Consider the following 21,702-nt stretch of genomic DNA (forward strand, 5'->3'; position numbering starts at 1 on the left):
ATACAAATGATACCTGGCGCAACAGAATTGTTCTGAATGCTATTTGCAGATGATGTTGTTCTCTTGTCTGACACACCCATAGGGTTACAAAATCAATTAAATGCCCTTAAGCAAGAAACAGACTACAACTAACAGTAAATCTCGATAAGACCGCAATGGAAGTCATCTTTCGACTAGTAAAAATGGTGCTATGGTGATAGGGAAATAAAAGTAACCAAAACATATAAATATTTGGGAATGTTATTCACAACAAAATTGAGTTTGACGTCTGCGTGGGATGAAGCAAATAGAAAAGGGGAAAAAGGTGTAATCCAAATTATAAAATCACTCAAGAGACTGCCTTCGACTGACGCACAGCTTTTTTGGAAACTTTTCGACACACAAATTGAACCAGCCTTGAGCTATGGAGCGGAAATATGGGGACTCATGCCAAATAACCAAATGGAAAAGGTACATACATTTGCAACGAAGCGTTTTTTTGGTGTCCCATTACACTCATCAAACACTATAATGAATGGCGAAACCGGCAGGTACCCATTGCATATTAGATCAATTGTAAAATGCATAAAATATTGGCTCAAACTAACAAGACTGCCAATATCACGATTGTGTAGACAAGCATACGAGATGCTGCTACTGCAAGAGGAGAAGGGCAAACAGAACTGGGTATTCCACATTAAGAAAACACTAACGGAACATGGATTCAGTCTTGTTTGGATGAGCCAAGGAGTAGGTCACGAGAGCGGCTTTGTATCGGAATTTAAAGACAGACTTATAGCATGTTACAAACAAAATTGGCACGGAGAAATAGAGAGCAATGATAGGTATAAATGGTTTTATTCTTTTAAATCAATATTTCAAACAGAGAAGTATGTTAAGATTATAACAAATAAATGGCATAAAATCTGCTTTGCGAAGCTCAGATTGAAAACACTTGGACTGAATGCCAACAGAAGATGGTTCGATTCAGACGTAGCAACATCTCGTTGCCCAATGTGTGGCGAAAGCCCAGAAGATGAAAATCATTTCATACTTAACTGCAAAACATACGATGAATTACGAAAAAACTGCACCATTTTCAATACAGCTCCAGCGCAGAGAAAAGATTTGTTCGGCATTCTAATGACAGAAAATGAAGATATGATACTTTCACTGGCAAAATATGTATCTGAGGCAATAAATATACGGAAAACGTCCATCATCGGTCCAAATACTCATTAGTCAATTAACAATTAGTATAGATTCTATGAGAAAAAAGCATAGGCAAAAAAAGGAAGGACTACATTTGGATGGTCAATGTCGACATTGTAATTATTTGATGTGTTCGTATTGATATGATGTGTATCGATGTTACATGCTTTTTATATGATTTATCTGTACTTTGTTTTATGTGTACTGTCCAAACCTTGGAGACGAACGACTGAAAAAAAAAAAGCAAATTACTTCCTGTCACATTTACGTTTAAGCTAATGACAATGAGCCAAAGTGTCGCAAATCTCTTATTAGTTTATGTTGTTTTTATTCTGGTTTTGTTTTTTGGGGTGTTTTTTTCTGTTCCATTTCATCTGTTTGCACTATTTTGTTCTTATTTGTACCTACTATGTCACCAGAGCTTTTCAGCTAATGACATTATACATTTCAGTGTTCAGTGTTCAGTGTTCTCTCTCTCTCTCTCACGCACGCACACACACACACACACACACACACACACACACACACACACACACACACACACACACACACACACACACACACACACACACACACACACACACATTTACTCATTTGTTGGGGTCTTCTTCATACCTTTTCTTTAGACATGTTTCCCTTTCGAGGGCTGGAGAAAGCAATTGTTTGCTTACTCTAATGCTATCGGAAATAAAATTCCTTCCTTTCTTCATTCATTCATTTATTCCATCCTTCCTTCCTTCTCTCTCTCTCTCTCTCTCTCTCTCTCTCTCTCTCTCTCTCTCTTTCTCTCTATCTATCTATCTATCTATCTCTCACTCACTCATTCACTCTTCCTCTCTCTCATTACTTTATTCACATACATTATTGTCATGAATGCAGGTATCATGATTATGTACTTGTAAATGCTTACTGTGCAATTGAGTGTATTTGAATGTCACGTATGTTTTTCTATAACCTTTTGTTATCTTGTGAACAATTTGATTTCATTTCTCTTTGCCCTGAGGGCTGGATGTAAAAAAGCATATACATGCTTATTCCACTTCCCTCATTAAAAAGACTTGTTCGTTTGTTCTCTCTCTCTGTCTGTCTGTCTCTCTCTCTCAGATTCTCTCTCTCTGTCTCTCAGATTCTCTCTCTGTCCCTCTGTCTCTCAGATTCTCTCTCCCCGTCTCTCTCTCTCTCTCTCTGTCTCTCTCTCTCATAGTCTCTCTCGTTTTCCATTGTTTTGTTTTTTCCCCTATCCAGTTTTGTGTTTCATTGTTTTCACCATTATTGCTCTGATTTGTACCCCCATGTCATCTAGTACAGCCAATGATATTAGATATTTCAATATTCACCGACGGGCGCAATAGCCGAGTGGTTAAAGCGTTGGACTGTCAATCTGAGGGTCCCTGGTTCGAATCACGGTGACGGCGCCTGGTGGGTGAAGGGCGGAGATTTTTACGATCTCCCAGGTCAACATATGTGCAGACCTGCTAGTGCCTGAACCCCCTTCGTGTGTATATGCAAGCAGAAGATCAAATACGCACGTTAAAGATCCCGTAATCCATGTCAGCGTTCAGTGGGTTATGGATGCACACCCCCGAAAACGGAGTATGGCTGCCTACATGGCGGGGTAAAAACGGTCATACACGTACAAGCCCCCGTCCCCCCCTACTCCCCCCCCTACTCCACCGTCCCCCCCCCCCTACTCTCCCTTTCACCATCCCCCCCACTCTCCCTTCCCCCACCCCTCCACCATCCCCCCACCCTACTCTCCCTTCCACCATCCCCCCACCCTACTCTCCCTTCCACCATCTTCCCACAGCCCTACTCTTACCCTTTGTCCCCTCCTTCCCCACCCCTACTCTCCCTTCCCCCATCCCTCCACCATCCCCCCCCTTCCCCCACCCCCCAACCCTACTCTCCCTTCCACCATCTTCCCACTGTCCTACTCTTACCCTTTGTCCCCCCTTGTCCTATTTGACCTTCCACTATGTTTCCCACCCCTCCCCCCACGGCCCTGCATCTCCACCCCTAGGTGCTACTCCACCCCCCACCCTCCTTCTACTCTCCTGTCTGACCTAGCAGACACTTTTCACACACACACACAAAAAAAAAAACCGGAAGAAAGACCACACATTTTCCTCTAAAGAACAGAGGAGTAGAGTTATTGGGTGTGATCCCCGCAGAGATCGCCACCCTTGAAGTAGAAGATGGTCCTCGATTTTGCCGCTTTGTCTGCGAAGCTTCCTCACGTGGTTGAACTGGTTCCTCTGCTTTTCTTTTCAGGCTATTCAAAGTATGTTTCATAGTGAAGACAGTTCTGCAGTACCTATGGCATTTTATTTTTGGTACTTCCATACCAACTACCGTCTTGGCAGCATCCAGCACAGGTACATGATTCCTTATTTTAGCCGCTTCAAGCAAAGTTGCCCATGACTTGAATGAATTTGGAGAAATCAGAGACTCATTTTCATCCCATTTGTAAGTCTGTTGGTGGATGATACACTGGTCAGTGGAAGACTTTAATCCGGGTCTTCCTTCAGGCGGAGCTTCTGCCATTATGGTACTGGATCCTTATCAATCAGAAGTACTTCTGGTGGTCAGTACTGCCCTCTGACGCCGTCTGAAACAGACACAAACACAGGAAAAATATAGACTTTACTTTCTTTATGTTAATCCCTATATCATAAGAATATGTGATAATTTCACATATCAAATGATAAAAACAAAGGTTGCTGTCTGATTTACTTTTAACAGATTTAGTTCTTCAAGTATTGTCTCTAAACCTGCATGTTTTGTCCCTCCCCCAGTTTGCATGTGTGCCCATGGTCAAAATGCAATATCTTTTATTTTGACTTTCGTCTATTTCTGCTCAAATTTTCTTTAGCGTGTTATTCTTCATCTGGTTGTTTAGCAGTTACCTGTAAACATCTACAATCATTTAGGCAGAGCATTACACCGACTTGGACAAACTGAGCATTTTGGCGTGTTGCGTGATTTTTGATGAAACTCACAAAAGCCATGATTTTTCCGAAACGATTAACATTTTTATAGTTTTATGAGAATAAAAGTTGTTCACACGTCCCTTACGCTTCGTTTTGCTTCTAAATATGTCTTCCTATATCTTACTAGGTAGCCTTTACAAAAGACGAAGTGCCGCATTTTGTGTGAATTTTGTCATGAAATCCTCAAAACGGCACTACATTTCATGAACGAAATAATATTTTGATATATGTATAATGTATAAGAACAAATGTTGTTTTGCGTGCTATTCTACATCTTCTTGTTTAGTAGTACTTTTTTCTTTGCAACCATTTAGGCAGAGCAGGACACAAAGTGAAATTTTGTCGTGTTGCGTAATCCTTGATGACACTCACAAAAGTGATTACTTTTCCAAAACGATCAACATTTTGATAGTGTTATGAGAATAAAAGTTGTTCACAAGTCCCATGCACTTCCTTTTGCTTCATAAAGTGTCTTCCTATATCTAACGATTTACCTTTGACAAAAGACGACATGCCGAATTTTGTGTGAATATGACATGAAATCCTCAAAACGCCACTACATTTCACGAACAAATAATAATTTGATATACTTATAAGAACAAAAGTTGTTTAGCATGCTATTATACATCTTTTTTGTTCAATAATGGTTTTTCTATCTTCAATGGTTTAGGCTCTGGGAGAACAGAGCTTGATCACGGTGCGCGTTCTCGACGCGGTAGGGTGGGGTTAGAAATCACGTGATAACAGGCAGAAAGCTGCCACGTTCACAACATTATCATGATTTTCTGACATCTAGGGACATCGACGATTCCAAAAATATATGATAACACTTGCCACTATGAGTGGTACCGACACCCTTAATTTGAGGGGCTGGCTGAAGGACTACCTAACCTGAACCTGAACCTAAAAAAAAAAAAAAAAAAAAAGGTTGTTGTTAAGTCACTTCCTGTCTAATTGTTTTCCAACTTCCGATTCTGAGTTTCCTTTTCTGCACATGTTCGTCTGTGATCTGTAATTCTTCGCACACGTGTAGAAATGTGTCCTATCTTAGCATCTTGAATTACACCTACTTTACCGGCAATTTTTGTGCATGAATGAAACAACATTCTTGTGTCTGTCTACAAGGTGAGTGTAAAATCTCTTTACAAACTGAACATCTTGAACTCTCTTCTCAAAGTTCGAACTTCATTGTTAATCGTCGTAGTAGTAGTGAGATAGCGACAAAGCAAGTTTTGAAGCTTTTTAGCAGTCCCATCTTTGTTTCATAACATATTTTGTAGATATTTTGGTCAAGGTTCGACGCTTCATTTACAGGTTATTTATTCGCCAAAGTAAATAAATAGTTTTGTAGAATTGTCCACTTAATTCTTGAATGACCTAGATCTAGTAGATGGTGCTTGTTTTGAATGAGGTGGCAATTGATTCCGTACATAAGTAACTCAGTTACTGAAGAAAACTTTCTTGTATTAGTATTTGAACATTGAAAAAAAATTTCCATCAGTATTTCTTGTGGAACTGTACTGAGGTGCAGAGAACTGATCCCAAGATATATCAACATGGCCATTGATTGATTGATTGAAAAGTTTATATGTCTCAAGGAGATCCCTACGTTTCCATCTACCCTTAAGGGAAAATAATTTCAAACAAACTCTCTCAAAATCCTTCAGCATCCACGGGGACCTGAGGATTGCACCCAGCAGCGTACCACCTCTCCAACTGCAGGACGCTGTACAGACAAAAATCTTTCTTTCCCCGAACCAGAACAAACTGGGACAGGCTTCCTGCTGAGATTGCCCGCAGCCCAACCCTGGAAGGCTTCAAATCCCGAATCTGATCACCTGTTAACAAAATTATTCCAATCATTTGAATTACTTTTTTTTAAAGGACAATAGGAAGAACATAGACAAGCTTGATCTTGAGGCAAGATGTCCATACATCGATAAACCTAGCTTTGTGAATGGCTTCTACCAGAACGATTCACAGTTGAGAGTGATTCTGCCTGCGTGTGTCACTTTCGCTGTGTGTGTGTGTTTCTTCGTCGATTTTACACCTGTTCACTAAGACGGAAAAAAGTTTGCGTGCATGCACGTTCTGTTAGTGTGCTGTCAGTGTGTGTGCTAGTATGCACTGATCTAAACAAAATTTAGATCAGTGGCTTGTGAGTATGTGATTGTTTCTGAGTGGTGTGTCAGTGTGTTTAGTGTGTGTGTGTGAATGATTCACTGTGTGCTTTGTGTGTGTGCTGTGTCATTGTGTGTGTGTGAATTTGTGAATGTGTTCCACTATGAGTGTGTGTTGTGTTAGAAGGAAGGGGATATATAGAGAGAGAGTGTGTGTGTGTGCATGTTTGTGTGACTTATGTATGAGTTGGGTGGGGAGGTTGGTTTCAAGCTGTGTGAGCCAACAGCTCAAGCACACATATACACACCCACACTATCACAGCACAAAACAAACACACACACTGACACTGCACACACATACAGAGAGAGAGAGAGAGAACAGGGCAAATTTAACATAATTTCACCTCAGTATCTGATAGGGATAAGATGCTATCCCACCCCCACCCCCCCACACCCCTCCCACACACACACACCCACTCCAGGTTTCCATTTTACTCTTTTTGTATACATTCTAAAGTGGGCAAGTTTTCATGTATGTTTTATGTCTTTTGCAAGCATCTAACATTTGCCTTAGGTGAAGGATGGAATTTTCACTTTAGCACACATCATAGTCCCACTTTTTCTCCAATATTGAATCCTCAGTCAGCAAGAAAAGATCCCCAAGCAGAAAATTATTTTCAAAATCCACTTTCCTGTGTTATGTGCTTAAAAGTCACTTTTTTACCCTCCCCATCATTTTGAAATGAATGATGTAAAATCTTTTGTTATTATAGTTTATACCTACATATCACTGTATGATTGTGTTTGTAATGAGAATCTGTCATGTCTCTTGCATGAAGATGAGAATTTAGATGGTCTTTTCCTGAAAATTTCAAAGCAGTCAATTATTATTGCTACTTTTTACACCCAAAGGATTCCACAAATTGATGCCAGATACATGATTGTAGACACAATCTCATTTAAGTCATGATCAGCATCTGGCAACAAGAGGTGCCTCTTCCCTTGTGACAGAGAAGGCAGTAAAAACTGTAATACTGTCAGGAAAATCACAAAACTGAGGTGTCATGAGTAAAATTTTAACTTTTCAGTATTTCCTCTCTATTCTTCACTCTTTTGTTTTTGGTGTTTTCTGTTATTTTCACTCTGCTGTGCCCAAGGTGAAGGGATGGGGCCCAGCAGGGTGATACTTCAACATACCACAGGCAGGGTTACTTGAAAACATAAAGTGATAAACCTTTTATGTTGACCTTTGCAGTTAATCTCTCTCTCTCTCTTTCTCTCTCTCACATACACACACACGCACGCACGCACACTCTGACCCACGCTCTCTCTCTCTCACTCTTTCTCTCTCACTCTCTTTCTTCCCCCCCCAATCCCCCACCCCCACCTTTTCAGCTCAGTTCAATCAATTTTTTCACAGTTGAAATGTATCATTGTATGTTTGATTGTATGAATAGATAGATATGCCTGTCACTGTGTGTATTACTCTCTGTGTATGTCACTGTGTGTTTGTGTGTGTGTGAATGTGTGTGCACACATCAGTCAATCAGTGTGTGTGTGTGTTGTGTGTGTGTGAGTGTATGTGTGCACACATCAGTCAAATAGTGTGTGTGTGAGTGTGTGTGCACACATCAGTAAATCAGTGTGTGTGTGTGCACATCAGTGTGTGTGTGAGTGTCACTCTGTGTGTGTGTGTGTGTGTGTGTGTGTGTGTGTGTGTGTGCACACATCAGTCAAATAGTGTGTGAGTGTGTGTGTGTGCACACATCAGTAAATCAGTGTGTAGTAGTCTTCAGTTTAACATCTTCCACTTTAAGTGATATTAGAAATCAGTGTGTGTGTGTGTGCACATCAGTGTGTGTGTGAGTGTCACTCTGTGTGTGTGTGTGTGTGAGTGTGTGTGCACACATCAGTCAATCAGTGTGTGTGTGTGTGCACACATCAGTCAGTCAGTGTGTGTGTGTGTGTGAGAGAGAGAGAGAGAGTGTGTGTGTGTGTGTGAGTGCCACTCTGTGTGTGTGTGTGTGTGTGTGCCGACCCAGTTTAATGTTCACCTTATACACTGATCTGAAGACATGTCTTGTTTCAGTTTTCTGTGTTTTTCTTTGAAACAGTTATTAAGCAGTTGTGCTCCAGATTTCCTGAGCAAGATCTACAATGACACTGAAAAGCAACAACCAGGGCCCACATTAATTAGGTCTCCTTTGTTCATCAGAAGGGAACCGGGGTCGTGATTGATGAAACTAACAGTAATAGACACAGGTCGAGACTGATGAAACAGTAATGGTAACAGACACAGATAAATAAAATAAGTTATTGTTGGAGAAGAATTTATTTTTTTAGGCTAATTCCTGAAATGTGAAACCACATGATAAGCCAACAGATCATGGGCCTTCATCTGAACATGGGTCAGAATTCACCAGAAAAGCTAACCTCGTGTAAACCAAAGCTTCAACACGTGTAATGAAAACTAGCCTGTTTGGCGAGAACACTTGAGAATTCACATTATTTCGTAGCTGACAACATTGTGTTATCTCCACAGAAATGTCTTGGACAAACACAGAAGTGTTCACTGGTATTTGCAAATGTCACTGTCTGTAGTGCGCTGGATAGCAGCAACCCATGCCTGCCTGCTTTGTCTTGTCATTTCTTCAGCCTGCTTTCCTGCTTTAGTTTTCAACTTGGGAATAGTTCGATAAAAGCCAAACCCAGTGGGCCTGGTCCGGAATCAGTATGATATCCTCGGCTTGTACAGCCGAAAATGCAGCAAGTATCTGGCATCGCTCAGTATCCTAGTGGAGACGATCATAGTCAGCAAGGCAGAGCAAGGGAAGAAGTCGTGTGGGTTGACTGTGTTTACATTCATCGCGACCGACAAAGTGGCGCCTGGTCCCACAATGCACTGCACATGACGTCATCTTCTCATGCCCAATACTCCAGATGGGGCCATAAAAAAAATGCAATAAGCATCAGTCTTACTCTTAGTTGCCCAACTTTCAAACACTTATTTGTTTTGTTTTTTAATTCATATTGTTTCAGTAACCAATACAAAGAAAATTGTGTTTCAGCAACAGAGGTGAAAAAAAAGTAACTTTTGTATCATCGTGTTTGTACCACATATAATATATTACATTAAATTTTGTAGCTTGACATTGTGCTGCATAGAACAAACTTTTACCTGAAATAAAACATGCACAAACATACAGTGTATTTTAAATATGCACAGAACAATTTCTTACAAAAGAATAAGAATAAGGACAAAAATCTCAAGTATTTTGAAAACCCAGGCAGTTTTTGAGCATTTTATTTTTTAGAGCCTGTTATCTTATGTGACACAGATTAACAGAAGGGGCTGTTTGAACATTTTATACAATCATAGCTTGTTTTTGTCTCTGCACTGAGTTAAACTAACTTAAAGAAAAGACCTGATATATCACATTATCACTATATCAGACTTGAAGTTGAAACTGATTTAACATTATCCATTTAAAGAAGATTATAGTCATTATAATGATGTTTTTTATAATAATTATTGCGAAATAATGTCTCGAGCAACAAGCTCACAAAATATGATGATAGATCCAAAATTATAAATCATGCGCCTGCACAACCAGTCTATCCAAACATTTCCAGCATTTACATCCCCATGACCATATAAAATGATACACTCATATTGAATATTGACTGCAAGTGGACTTTTTTCTAATGTAAAGCTGATTAGATCTATGTATTGGATGTTCATATATATATATATATATATATATATATGTATATATATATATATATAGAGAGAGAGAGATATCCCAGTCATTTAAACCCTGTTAATCATTAATGCCCAGTAAATATTATTTATGAGTAATGATGTTTTATTCTTTTTCTTTTTTTTTCATTTTTCAAACTTTTTATACAGTGAAAAAATATTTATTAGTATGACTCAGTGACTGCTTTGGCAGTCCTATGCTTCACTAGTCACTGTGCTCTTTATATTTCTCAGAATTACAGGGATTGAGTGCTTTCCTTAGTTTTTTGGGTTTTTTTTTTTTTTTTTTTTGGGGGGGGGGGGGGGGTTGGGTTTTTTTTCTTAACTCAGTGTATGTTGTCTTTTCTCATCAGTTTTCAAAAGAGCAAAGCCAAGGAAGAACCGGAACAACAGCCTGGCCCTGTCAGAGAACACCCAGTCATCCTGATCCACACAAACAAATCACAATGGAGCGCCGTGGTAGAAAACGAAAATTAACTACCAAGAATCGGAAAAAAATGCGGCGAGCCTTCTCGTCACTGCCATATGATCATCCCTTTTGGGAGAACGTGCTGCCATATTTATCAACCAGGGACAAGATATCTCTGCGTGGTGTGAACAGAAACTGCCAGGACATTGTGGACTCATCCTTCAGCAAGGCGTTGTCCCTAACTGTACCCAGTGACATGCCTCCCAGGCTGGTTAGGATAATGGTGGGGAAGAACAAGTGTGTCAGAACCCTGAAAGCACAGCACTACAAGACAATGGATGATATTGCACCATGTTTCAAATATCAGGTCAGATTAGCGTCTGTGGACCTGTCACATTCTGTGTTTACCAATGTGAAATTGGCATTTGATACTCTGGTAAACCACTGTCGGCTATTGAAAAAGATTCGCCTACAGAATCTCTCTGAAAATGAGCACCCACTGGCAGCAAGATCAGAGTACTGGCCTTTTCGTCGATTGCTGAGGAAACCACTGCCTCACCTGCAACACCTTGACATCAGTGGAAATGGGTCACGCAAGCTGTCAACCGCCATGTTCATTTCATTGATGAAGAAACATCCAAAGTAATACTGACTAATAAGTGATGTAGCATACCATTTTGACTAGTCCATTTAAGTGAAAGTTATATATATATGTCTGTATGAAAGCCGCATTGACCGTGAGTGTAACGTATGTAGATCACATGAGTAGTTTGACTTTGACAGAGAATAAGGAATATGGGAGTACAAAATCTTGAACAATTAATGAGAAATATGAAAATGTAGTCTTGAGCATGTGGAATTTTGAAATGAAAATGTTTTCTTGCCTGATGTCTAGTCTGGAGTGGAGAGGAGAGTAAATTGGAATGGGAAAAGGTGTCTGATCCACTGTGCAGGATTTTATCAAAACAAGTGGACCTGTCTACAGTGGTTAGTATGTTTATTAATCCCTAAAATGGAACACTTTTTTTTCTGTTTGTTTTGCTTTGTCAGATCATGGTAAAACCACATGGCTAAAGCCGTAAAGGTTACATACCACTGCTGAATCATAAGTGTTCCCTGGGGTCAAGGTAATGCAGGATGTGGTTTTGTCAAGATCACATGTGGCAAAACCATGTGGCTAAAGATACATAGTGACATGCTCCTGCTGAATCATAACTGTTCCGTGGGTCAAGGCTTGGGTTGAGTATGTAGCAAGTAAACTTCAGCACACACAATGACACACTTCTTCCTTCCAAAACCATCTGCTGCGGCTGGGTGAGAGTTTTGAAAAAGTTGCTTTTGTTTCATATCAGTAGCATTCTCAGGTGCTTATCTATCTATCTATCTTTCTTTCTATATATGTGTGTGTGGCTGTTTGCAGAGAAAAAGTTTGTGTGTTATTTTCTGGTATCAATTTATTTTTCTCTCCCAGATCTCTTTATGACAGCATTTGGAAGGCTCCCAAGGCCTGACAGTGTACTGAATCTGTTTAGGTCAGGTGTCTGCCCAGCCTCTATTCTTTTTTTCTTTTTTCTTTTTTTCTTTTCTTTTTTTTTATTATTTTTTTTTTATTGGATGTATTGATGTAGTGTGCCTGGCTCATTCCACACAGTCCTCTTTGAAAGTGAAACTGGATGTGTGCACACTTTTAATGTTATATAATACAATGAGATAACATAGAATAATGATATTGGATAATGCCCTCTTAGTCTTTAGACTTGGTGCTAATAACTGTTTGATAGCAGGAGTACTTCTGGTATTATGAATTTGATTGTGTGTGTGTGTGTGTGTGTGTGTGTGTGTGATTTGTTGTTGTTGTTTTTTTGTCATTGCCATTGTGTTCTGTTTCCAGGCTTCATACACTGTCTGTGGACTCAGGGGTAATAGCTGGAGTGATTTCTGATGCCAGTCAAGACAGATCAGTACGTACGAGAATGAATCATGAAGGAGGATTGGAGAAAATGGATTTGATGTTTCGGCATGCAGTCGGTCATCTCCTCAGGAAACGAAAAAGTCTCGTCCGCATCTTGGAGACTTGGCTGGCATCACCTGGCTTGAAAAATCTCACCCTGTGTCTGGGTGGGCTCAACGCAGTGCAGGAACTTCTCTGGTTTCTGTCAGTGTCAAAGCGTAAACTACCTCAGCGGTACAGAAAACTTCCTTTAATTGACCCTTCACCACGAAGGAGAATTCAGTGCACAAAGTAAGTTTTTTTGGTTGTTGTTTGTTGATGTTTTGTTTTTTTTGCGCTGATTGCTTTGCATTGTCTAGTGTCTCTGCATGCAGTATGAATTACGTCGTATATATCCAGGTACACACAAATATATAATATGCAGTTATGGTTATATACTGGATTATAGTGTGTGTGTGTGTGTGTGTTATAGAACTTATACCTATCAGTATGTATAGATTCTGTATAGATATGTATATATATCTCGATAGAGAGATCTATATATACATATAGATATAGATAGATATAGATAGATAGATTATATATGTTTGATTTTCTTTTTTTTTCGTTTTTTTTTTTTTTTTAACATTCCACATTCTTGAACTCAGACACTGTAGTATCCGCTGATATGTTTTCCTATCTGTCACTTGTTGATCTTTTAAATTTTAACATTTTGGTCAGGGAACTTGAAAAACAATATTTTCAATTTTGAGTCAGCGTCATTGGTGGCACATGCGTCTAAGTTGGAAAGTCATAGTGATGGAAACAAGTTGAAGAGCTTTATGTTTGTAGAGCCTGTAAAGTTTGTTTTGCGGCTAAATGAAATAGTTAAATTCTGAACAAATATACACTGCCTGATAGTATCATACTATAACTGATAGTTACACAATGATCAGTTGAAAACACCCTGCACAGTCTCAACTTTGAAACAAAGTTGATTGAAAACACATGTTTATGACAGCAAGCTGTTGTAATTTGGAATAACTGATGCAGTTTGTTCTTTCTACTGTATGGGTGAGGAATAAAGTAAAATCCATTTTCAATCTTTGGGTCATGCATGGGATATGATGTATGACTTTTTAAGTAATTTAAGCATGCCATTTGGGCAGCTGTACTCCATTTTCGGGGTTGTGCTGCACATATGTTGGCATGGAATTTGTTTTTGTTTGTTGTTGTTGTTGTTTTTAACTTGTCTCAGCTCTTAACTAGTAGAGTGCCTATAAGATGCCAGCTGACATCCTACAAACAGTATTGCCATAGTGCCTGTAAGACATCCACTGACATCCTGCATATGTTCCGAATTTTCCTTCATTCGAGTTCGGTTCAATTCACACGAACAGACTCTGAACAGTTTGTTTGATGTGTCTGGATTATAAAAATACTATTTAAATGAACCAACGTCAGGTAGAAGACCCCTTTCTACTCGATAATAATTTGCTAACTGACCACATGATACGCGCATGGAAAAGACTTTACCCACATTTGTCATTGTTGGGACAGTGATTAACTTACATGTCTGCACAAGCTGTGATTTGTTTTCATAAACTTATAGTCTGTTTTAATTTCTTCTACAGGTATAATCTGACAATAGGCGTGCTGTTTCTAGCTGTATTTTGTTTCTTTTCTTTATGGATGTCATTATGTAGAGGTGGAAATAGACTTTTTTGGTGCACAAAAATTATCATCTTGACTTTACATGCCTGAACAGTTATCCACAATCAGCCTAATTGGGGGAAAAAGGCCAGAAGCAGAATCTGCACTCATTTTCCTTCACAAAAACATTTGCTTTCTTTCTGTATTGCCCATAGCTTTTGTGCTAGAATTTTTTGTGATTTTATTACCCCCAAATCCTAAAAATCCCCTCGCAAGGGGAGAGCACTTTTTTTTTCTTTTTTTTTTTTTCTTTTTTTTACAAAATTCTCCGACACTGAACTGGTTAATCACCACACATTGCTATCAGTGTCATGATTCAAACCCAAGACCCAGAGATGGAAAGTCCAATGTTCTGAGTCTGACCACTCAACTATTGCATCTGTACAAGCTGGTCAGGTGTCTCCGTTAATTTAAAATTACTAAGAGAGCTGAAATGTCTGAGGGTTACACTTCACTGTACTCTTCTGTAAATAATATACTTGCACGAAGATAGGGGAAAAAAAGATTTGAAAGGGTGAATGTGTGTGTGTGTTTTTCATTTAACTAAGTATGAATGAATTGTTGATGGTGATAAATGCATCAGTTGAAAGGGATACATTTTCATCGTTTTTTGTTCTCTGTTCTTTACTCTAATTCTCCCTTTCATCCTGTTGTTGTCAATTTTGGTGCTTCAGTTCCAGTCAGAAATATCTGTCCACTGACACAACATATAACCGTGTTATTTCTCTCATTCTTTTTCGCATCAACACTGGTGACTCTGTGTTGTCTGGTTTGCCTGCTTCATCCACTCAGTCTCTTGAGCACAAACACTCTCTGTTGTCTGGTTTGCCTGCTTCATCCACTCAGTCTCTTCAGCACAAACACTCTCTGTTGTCTGGTTTGCCTGCTTCGTCCACTGAGTCTCTTGAGCACAAACACTCTCTGTTGTCTGGTTTGCCTGCTTCGTCCACTCAGTCTCTTCAGCACAAACACTCTCTGTTGTCTGGTTTGCCTGCTTCGTCCACTCAGTCTCTTGAGCACAAACACTCTCTGTTGTCTGGTTTGCCTGCTTCATCCACTCAGTCTCTTGAGCACAAATACTCTCTGTTGTCTGGTTTGCCTGCTTCGTCCACTCAGTCTCTTCAGCACAAACACTCTCTGTTGTTTGGTTTGCCTGCTTCATCCACTCAGTCTCTTCAGCACAAACACTCTCTGTTGTCTGGTTTGCCTGCTTCGTCCACTGAGTCTCTTGAGCACAAACACTCTCTGTTGTCTGGTTTGCCTGCTTCATCCACTCAGTCTCTTCAGCACAAACACTCTCTGTTGTCTGGTTTGCCTGCTTCATCCACTCAGTCTCTTCAGCACAAACACTCTCTGTTGTCTGGTTTGCCTGCTTCGTCCACTCAGTCTCTTGAGCACAAACACTCTCTGTTGTCTGGTTTGCCTGCTTCATCCACTCAGTCTCTTGAGCACAAACACTCTCTGTTGTCTGGTTTGCCTGCTTCATCCACTCAGTCTCTTGAGCACAAACACTCTCTGTTGTCTGGTTTGCCTGCTTCATCCACTCAGTCTCTTGAGCACAAACACTCTCTGTTGTCTGGTTTGCCTGCTTCATCCACTCAGTCTCTTCACCACAAACACTCTCTGTTGTCTGGTTTGCCTGCTTCATCCACTCAGTCTCTTCAGCACAAACACTCTCTGTTGTCTGGTTTGCCTGCTTCGTCCACTCAGTCTCTTGAGCACAAACACTCTCTGTTGTCTGGTTTGCCTGCTTCATCCACTCAGTCTCTTGAGCACAAACACTCTCTGTTGTCTGGTTTGCCTGCTTCATCCACTCAGTCTCTTCAGCACAAACACACTCTGTTGTCTGGTTTGCCTGCTTCATCCACTCAGTCTCTTCACCACAAACACTCTCTGTTGTCTGGTTTGCCTGCTTCATCCACTCAGTCTCTTGAGCACAAACACTCTCTGTTGTCTGGTTTGCCTGCTTCATCCACTCAGTCTCTTCAGCACAAACACTCTCTGTTGTCTGGTTTGCCTGCTTCATCCACTCAGTCTCTTGAGCACAAACAAAACTCTACACACATGCTTTCACACAAAATGCACACACACACACACACACACACACACACACACACACACACACACACACACACACACACACACACACACACACACTATTCAATATATTATTAGCAGATCTGCCTAACAAGCTAGCTGAAGATACAGTCTTGGTTCAATTTGCTGATGACATTTGTTTATGGAGGAAGGTGACAATGAAAAATAAAACGCCTACTAGGACATTGAATTACATAAAGAAAATATACCAGTGGGAACTTGATAAAATCAGCAACTTTATGACAGAAAATGGCTTATCATTGTCCTTAGAAAAAACAAATATGATGCTATTTAATACAGGATCAGACCCAGAAAAGCTCCCTGTGTTTACAATAAATGGTGCTATCATCAGATATACACAATCTGTTAAATTTTTGGGAGTCTATCTTTCTTCAAAGCTTTTGTGGAATTATCATATTGACTATATACTAAACAAAGCAAGAAAAGGTCTAAATTTCCTTAAAATAATTTGTAAACAGCACTGGGGGCAAGATACCAAAGCGTTGATATCTCTCGCTATCTCCCTCGTACGTTCACGCATGACATACACTCAAGAGGTATTTTTCAGTGCTCCACCGCATTAGCGAAAGAAGCTGCAAAGCATTGATTGTAAGGCTTATAAACTCGCTCTAGGTGTGCCCATTCTTACATCAAATTTAGGGACTTACAGAGAAGCAGGTGTTTTATCTCTTGATGAACAAAGGAAAGCTTCAGCCATGAAATTCGTTATCAAATCTTTCGCATATTAAACATTTTCAGAAGAAGAAGCTAATTTGAGTTCACAGAAAGATTTTGTTAAAAGAGCTAAGATGATACAGTCTATGACATCCATTAAATTAATACATTTGCATCAGATATCATTAGTGCTACGGAATCAAAAGACAAGCAAATTGCAAAAGTACGTACTTTTTCACCAGTCCCTGAATGGGAGCAGTGTAAAGCTACCTTTGACATGGATTATACAGATTTATCCAAGAACCAGTCACCATTTTTGTTAAAACCTGAAGTGCTCTCACATATAGAAAATCAATATTCAAATTATCAAAAAAAATATACACAGACGGAGCTGTTCTAGAAGATGGTAATTCAGGAGCGGCTTTTGTAATTCCTTCATTTAGAATAGAAAAATTATGCTATATTGGTAGACAGTATTCCATTTTCACAGCTGAACTTATAGCCATACTTATGGCCTTAAATTATATTTCAGACATTCCGAAAACTGTAAGTGAAATTTTATTATGTGTAGACTCAAAGTCAGTATTACAAGCTATAGAATCTCCAAATTCAAAGAAGCGAAATGAGATGACAATGGAAATAAAACATATTATTCACCAACTGACAAAACAGGGCATTAAAATAACTTTCTGTTGGGTACCTTCGCACTGTGGAATATCTTCAGATGAGTGAGTAGACCAAGCAGCTAGAAGAGCAGCAGGTAATTTCAAAGGCAGGCGCAATGCAACTTGACATCCAGTTAGATCTACATGAATGCATTAGCTGTATAGAAAATGTATCTAGAAATCGATTTAAGAAATTACTTATAGATTCAAATAATCAATATTACCAATGTTGTGTAAACACAAAGAATGCAGCTAATCCCAAACATTTTCTAAATTCGACATCAGCAGCACATTCAAGTCTAATGTATAGACTTCGTTTAAATGCCTTTCCTACAAAATTATCTAAAAATATAAAATGTATATGCGGTAAGCAAATAACTGTAAGCCATCTACTCATTCATTTTCCGAGCATAAGACAGTTCCTTCCAAAAGATGTAGTTGATGACTTTTCTTCCAATATTTCATTAGCCACTGAAAAGATTTTGAATGATTATCCATTGCTTAGAATGTTTTCAGAAATTTTAAACTCCAGTCCAGTTGGTATCCTCCTTTGATGTATTATATTTAATACTGTTATTTATATTTACATTGTTGTAGGTTAATACTTGTTGATATGCATATACATATTCTCCTTCCCATGACAACTCATTCAATACACACCACAACCTCTTTAGACTTTCTTATAATATACTTTTCCTCTGATACATAACATGAACTTTTTTCCTTTTTTTTATCTTTTTTTTTAACACTAATATTCACATGCATTTCCATTCCTTTATACACTACTTTACTCCTTTCCGTCAAAAAATACTTATAGTGAATAGACATTAAACTGAAGAAAACACACACACACACACACACACACACACACACACTCACTCACTCACTCACTCACTCACTCACACACATGTGCACGCGCATATGCACACTCACACACACATACATGTGAACGCATACAGACTTCAAATATCACTCAGTTGGATGAACGTAATCAGAGAAAATTTTACTGTGGAAATATTTTGATATTTCATGCACAGTAGGTTGTGCATTATCTGCACACAAGTTTGATTTTTTTAATATTTTTTAAAGATTGTCTTTTTTGTTTTGTTTTGTCCACCAGAAAACCAGTGACGGAAGGTGATGTGTCATCACCACCTCAGCCAGAAATCAGCTACCAGTTTGCAGAAGGGTTTCGAACTGTATTGAGATCCTTCCGGGAAAGAGGTGTCATTGTGAAGGCAGCACGGAATTGGTAGAATTGTTCACATATTTCACTTTCAGTGTGGACACATGCATGCAAGCACACACACACACACACACACACACACACACACACACACACACACACATATATATATATATATATATATATATATATGTGTGTGTGTGTTGTGTGTGTGTGTGTGTGTGTGTGTGTGTGTGTAATTTTGGTGCTAGTGTTGAGGACTTTTCTTGACTTTTCTCGTAGATGCTATAGATTTGGACCATTTAACATTAGAGCTGATTGTCAAAGTCCATGAGGATAAGAGGGGTATCAATAGCAGTGGTAACAAGGCTGATCAATACTGACTTGTACTACAGAGTCATGCTCAGACTGCGTGTTGGACTGTGAGTGAAACACCCATGCTGTGTTAAAGTGTTGCCTTTTTATCAGCATCCCCTGTGGGGATGGTAGGAGTCTTTCAATATAAGTAGCATCCCCGCCTTCTGGAAATTCTGTGCTAGAAATTTCCTCTTTTCTGTCACTCTTTGTTTCTGCCTTTTTTTCTATCTTCACTGTTGTCTCCTTTTTCTGCCTTCTCAGTCCATTGCCCTTTCTTTTTTTCAAGCAAGCCTCAACACTTTTTTTTTTCTTTCTGCATACTTTGATGTACTATGTTTGCTGTTTAGCTCTGGCAATTAAGTAGTGAGATTGTAAACACTGGGGTGGGCACTAGCTGCCCATTCTGCAGTGTTATTTGCCTATATGGACTTTTTTTATGTAGTTTTTGTTTGGCTTTGAAGGATCTTTTTTTTTTTCCTTTTTTTTTACATTTCCCCGCCTTCTGGAAATTCTGTGCTGGAAATTTCCTCTTTTCTGTCACTCTTTGTTTCTGCCTTTTTTCTATCTTCACTGTTGTCTCCTTTTTTCTGCCTTCCCAGTCCATTGCCCTTTCTTTTTTCAAGCAAGCCTCAACACTTTTTTTTTCTTTTCTGCATACTTTGATGTACTATGTTTGCTGTTTAGCTCTGACAATTAAGTAGTGAGATTGTAAACACTGGGGTGGGCACTAGCTGCCCATTCTGCAGTGTTGTTTGCCTATATGGACTTTTTTTTATGTAGTTTTTGTTTGGCTTTGAAGGATCTTTTTTTTTTTTTCCTTTTTTTTTACATTTCCCCGCCTTCTGGAAATTCTGTGCTAGAAATTTCCTCTTTTCTGTCACTCTTTGTTTCTGCCTTTTTTCTATCTTCACTGTTGTCTCCTTTTTCTGCCTTCTCAGTCCATTGCCCTTTCTTTTTTCAAGCAAGCCTTAACACTTTTTTTTTTTCTTTTCTGCATACTTTGATGTACTATGTTTGCCAGTTTAGCTCTGACAATTAAGTAGTGAGATTGTAAACACTGGGGTGGGCACTAGCTGCCCATTTTGCAGTGTTATTTGCCTATATGGACTTTTTTTATGTAGTTTTTTGTTTGGCTTTGAAGGATCTTTTTTTTTTTCCTTTTTTTTTACATTTCCCCTTATTCTGGAAATTCTGTGCTAGAAATTTCCTCTTTTCTGTCACTCTTTGTTTCTGCCTTTTTTCTATCTTCACTGTTGTCTCCTTTTTCTGCCTTCTCAGTCCATTGCCCTTTCTTTTTTCAAGCAAGCCTCAACACTTTTTCTTTTCTTTTCTGCATACTTTGATGTACTATGTTTGCTGTTTAGCTCTGACAATTAAGTAGTGAGATTGTAAACACTGGGGTGGGCACTAGCTGCCCATTCTGCAGTGTTGTTTGCCTATATGGACTTTTTTATGTAGTTTTTGTTTGGCTTTGAAGGATCTTTTTTTTTTTTCCTTTTTTTTTTTTTACATTTCCCCGCCTTCTGGAAATTCTGTGCTAGAAATTTCCTCTTTTCTGTCACTCTTTGTTTCTGCCTTTTTTCTGTCTTCACTGTTGTCTCCTTTTTCTGCCTTCTCAGTCCATTGCCCTTTCTTTTTTTCAAGCAAGCCTCAACACTTTTTCTTTTCTTTTCTGCATACTTTGATGTACTATGTTTGCTGTTTAGCTCTGGCAATTAAGTAGTGAGATTGTAAACACTGGGGTGGGCACTAGCTGCCCATTCTGCAGTGTTATTTGCCTATATGGACTTTTTTTTATGTAGTTTTTGTTTGGCTTTGAAGGATCTTTTTTTTTTTTTTTTCCTTTTTTTTACATTTCCCCGCCTTCTGGAAATTCTGTGCTAGAAATTTCCTCTTTTCTGTCACTCTTTGTTTCTGCCTTTTTTCTATCTTCACTGTTGTCTCTTTTTTCTGCCTTCTCAGTCCATTGCCCTTTCTTTTTTCAAGCAAGCCTCAACACTTTTTTTTTCTTTTCTGCATACTTTGATGTACTATGTTTGCTGTTTAGCTCTGACAATTAAGTAGTGAGATTGTAAACACTGGGGTGGGCACTAGCTGCCCATTCTGCAGTGTTGTTTGCCTATATGGACTTTTTTTATGTAGTTTTTGTTTGGCTTTGAAGGATCTTTTTTTTTTTTTCCTTTTTTTTTACATTTCCCCGCCTTCTGGAAATTCTGTGCTAGAAATTTCCTCTTTTCTGTCACTCTTTGTTTCTGCCTTTTTTCTATCTTCACTGTTGTCTCCTTTTTCTGCCTTCTCAGTCCATTGCCCTTTCTTTTTTCAAGCAAGCCTCAACACTTTTTCATTTCTTTTCTGCATACTATGTTTGCTGTTTAGCTCTGACAATTAAGTAGTGAGATTGTAAACACTGGGGTGGGCACTAGCTGCCCATTTTGCAGTGTTATTTGCCTATATGGACTTTTTTTATGTAGTTTTTGTTTGGCTTTGAAGGATCATTTTTTTTCTTTTTTTTTTTACATTTCCCCGCCTTCTGGAAATTCTGTGCTAGAAATTTCCTCTTTTCTGTCACTCTTTGTTTCTGCCTTTTTTCTATCTTCACTGTTGTCTCC

The 21,702-nt window shown here is 39.0% G+C and overlaps 1 protein-coding gene across 1 annotated transcript; it reads left to right on the forward strand.

The window, feature by feature from the left end:
* The first annotated feature begins 5,170 nt into the window (after nucleotides 1-5,170).
* On the forward strand, nucleotides 5,171-18,849 carry LOC143288856 (uncharacterized). Its single transcript, XM_076597507.1, has 4 exons — nucleotides 5,171-5,306; nucleotides 10,415-11,112; nucleotides 12,362-12,712; nucleotides 18,671-18,849. Exons 2-4 carry the CDS (start codon nucleotides 10,508-10,510, stop codon nucleotides 18,804-18,806), a joined length of 1,092 nt encoding a protein of 363 aa, XP_076453622.1. The 5' UTR covers nucleotides 5,171-5,306; nucleotides 10,415-10,507; the 3' UTR covers nucleotides 18,807-18,849.
* The last annotated feature ends 2,853 nt before the right edge of the window (nucleotides 18,850-21,702 follow it).

The sequence above is a fragment of the Babylonia areolata genome, chromosome 13 (genome assembly GCF_041734735.1).
Source record: "Babylonia areolata isolate BAREFJ2019XMU chromosome 13, ASM4173473v1, whole genome shotgun sequence".
NCBI classification, from domain to species: Eukaryota; Metazoa; Mollusca; class Gastropoda; order Neogastropoda; family Buccinidae; genus Babylonia; species Babylonia areolata.

What these genes read in the sequence shown, in the direction of transcription:
- LOC143288856 (XM_076597507.1), top strand. Translation starts at nt 10,508, where the DNA reads ATGGAGCGCCGTGGTAGAAAACGAAAATTAACTACCAAGAATCGGAAA. An exon ending in TTGATGAAGAAACATCCAAA is followed by an intron (nt 11,113 to 12,361) that starts GTAATACTGACT and finishes TTCTGTTTCCAG; the next exon opens with GCTTCATACACTGTCTGTGG. An exon ending in AGGAGAATTCAGTGCACAAA is followed by an intron (nt 12,713 to 18,670) that starts GTAAGTTTTTTT and finishes TTTGTCCACCAG; the next exon opens with AAAACCAGTGACGGAAGGTG.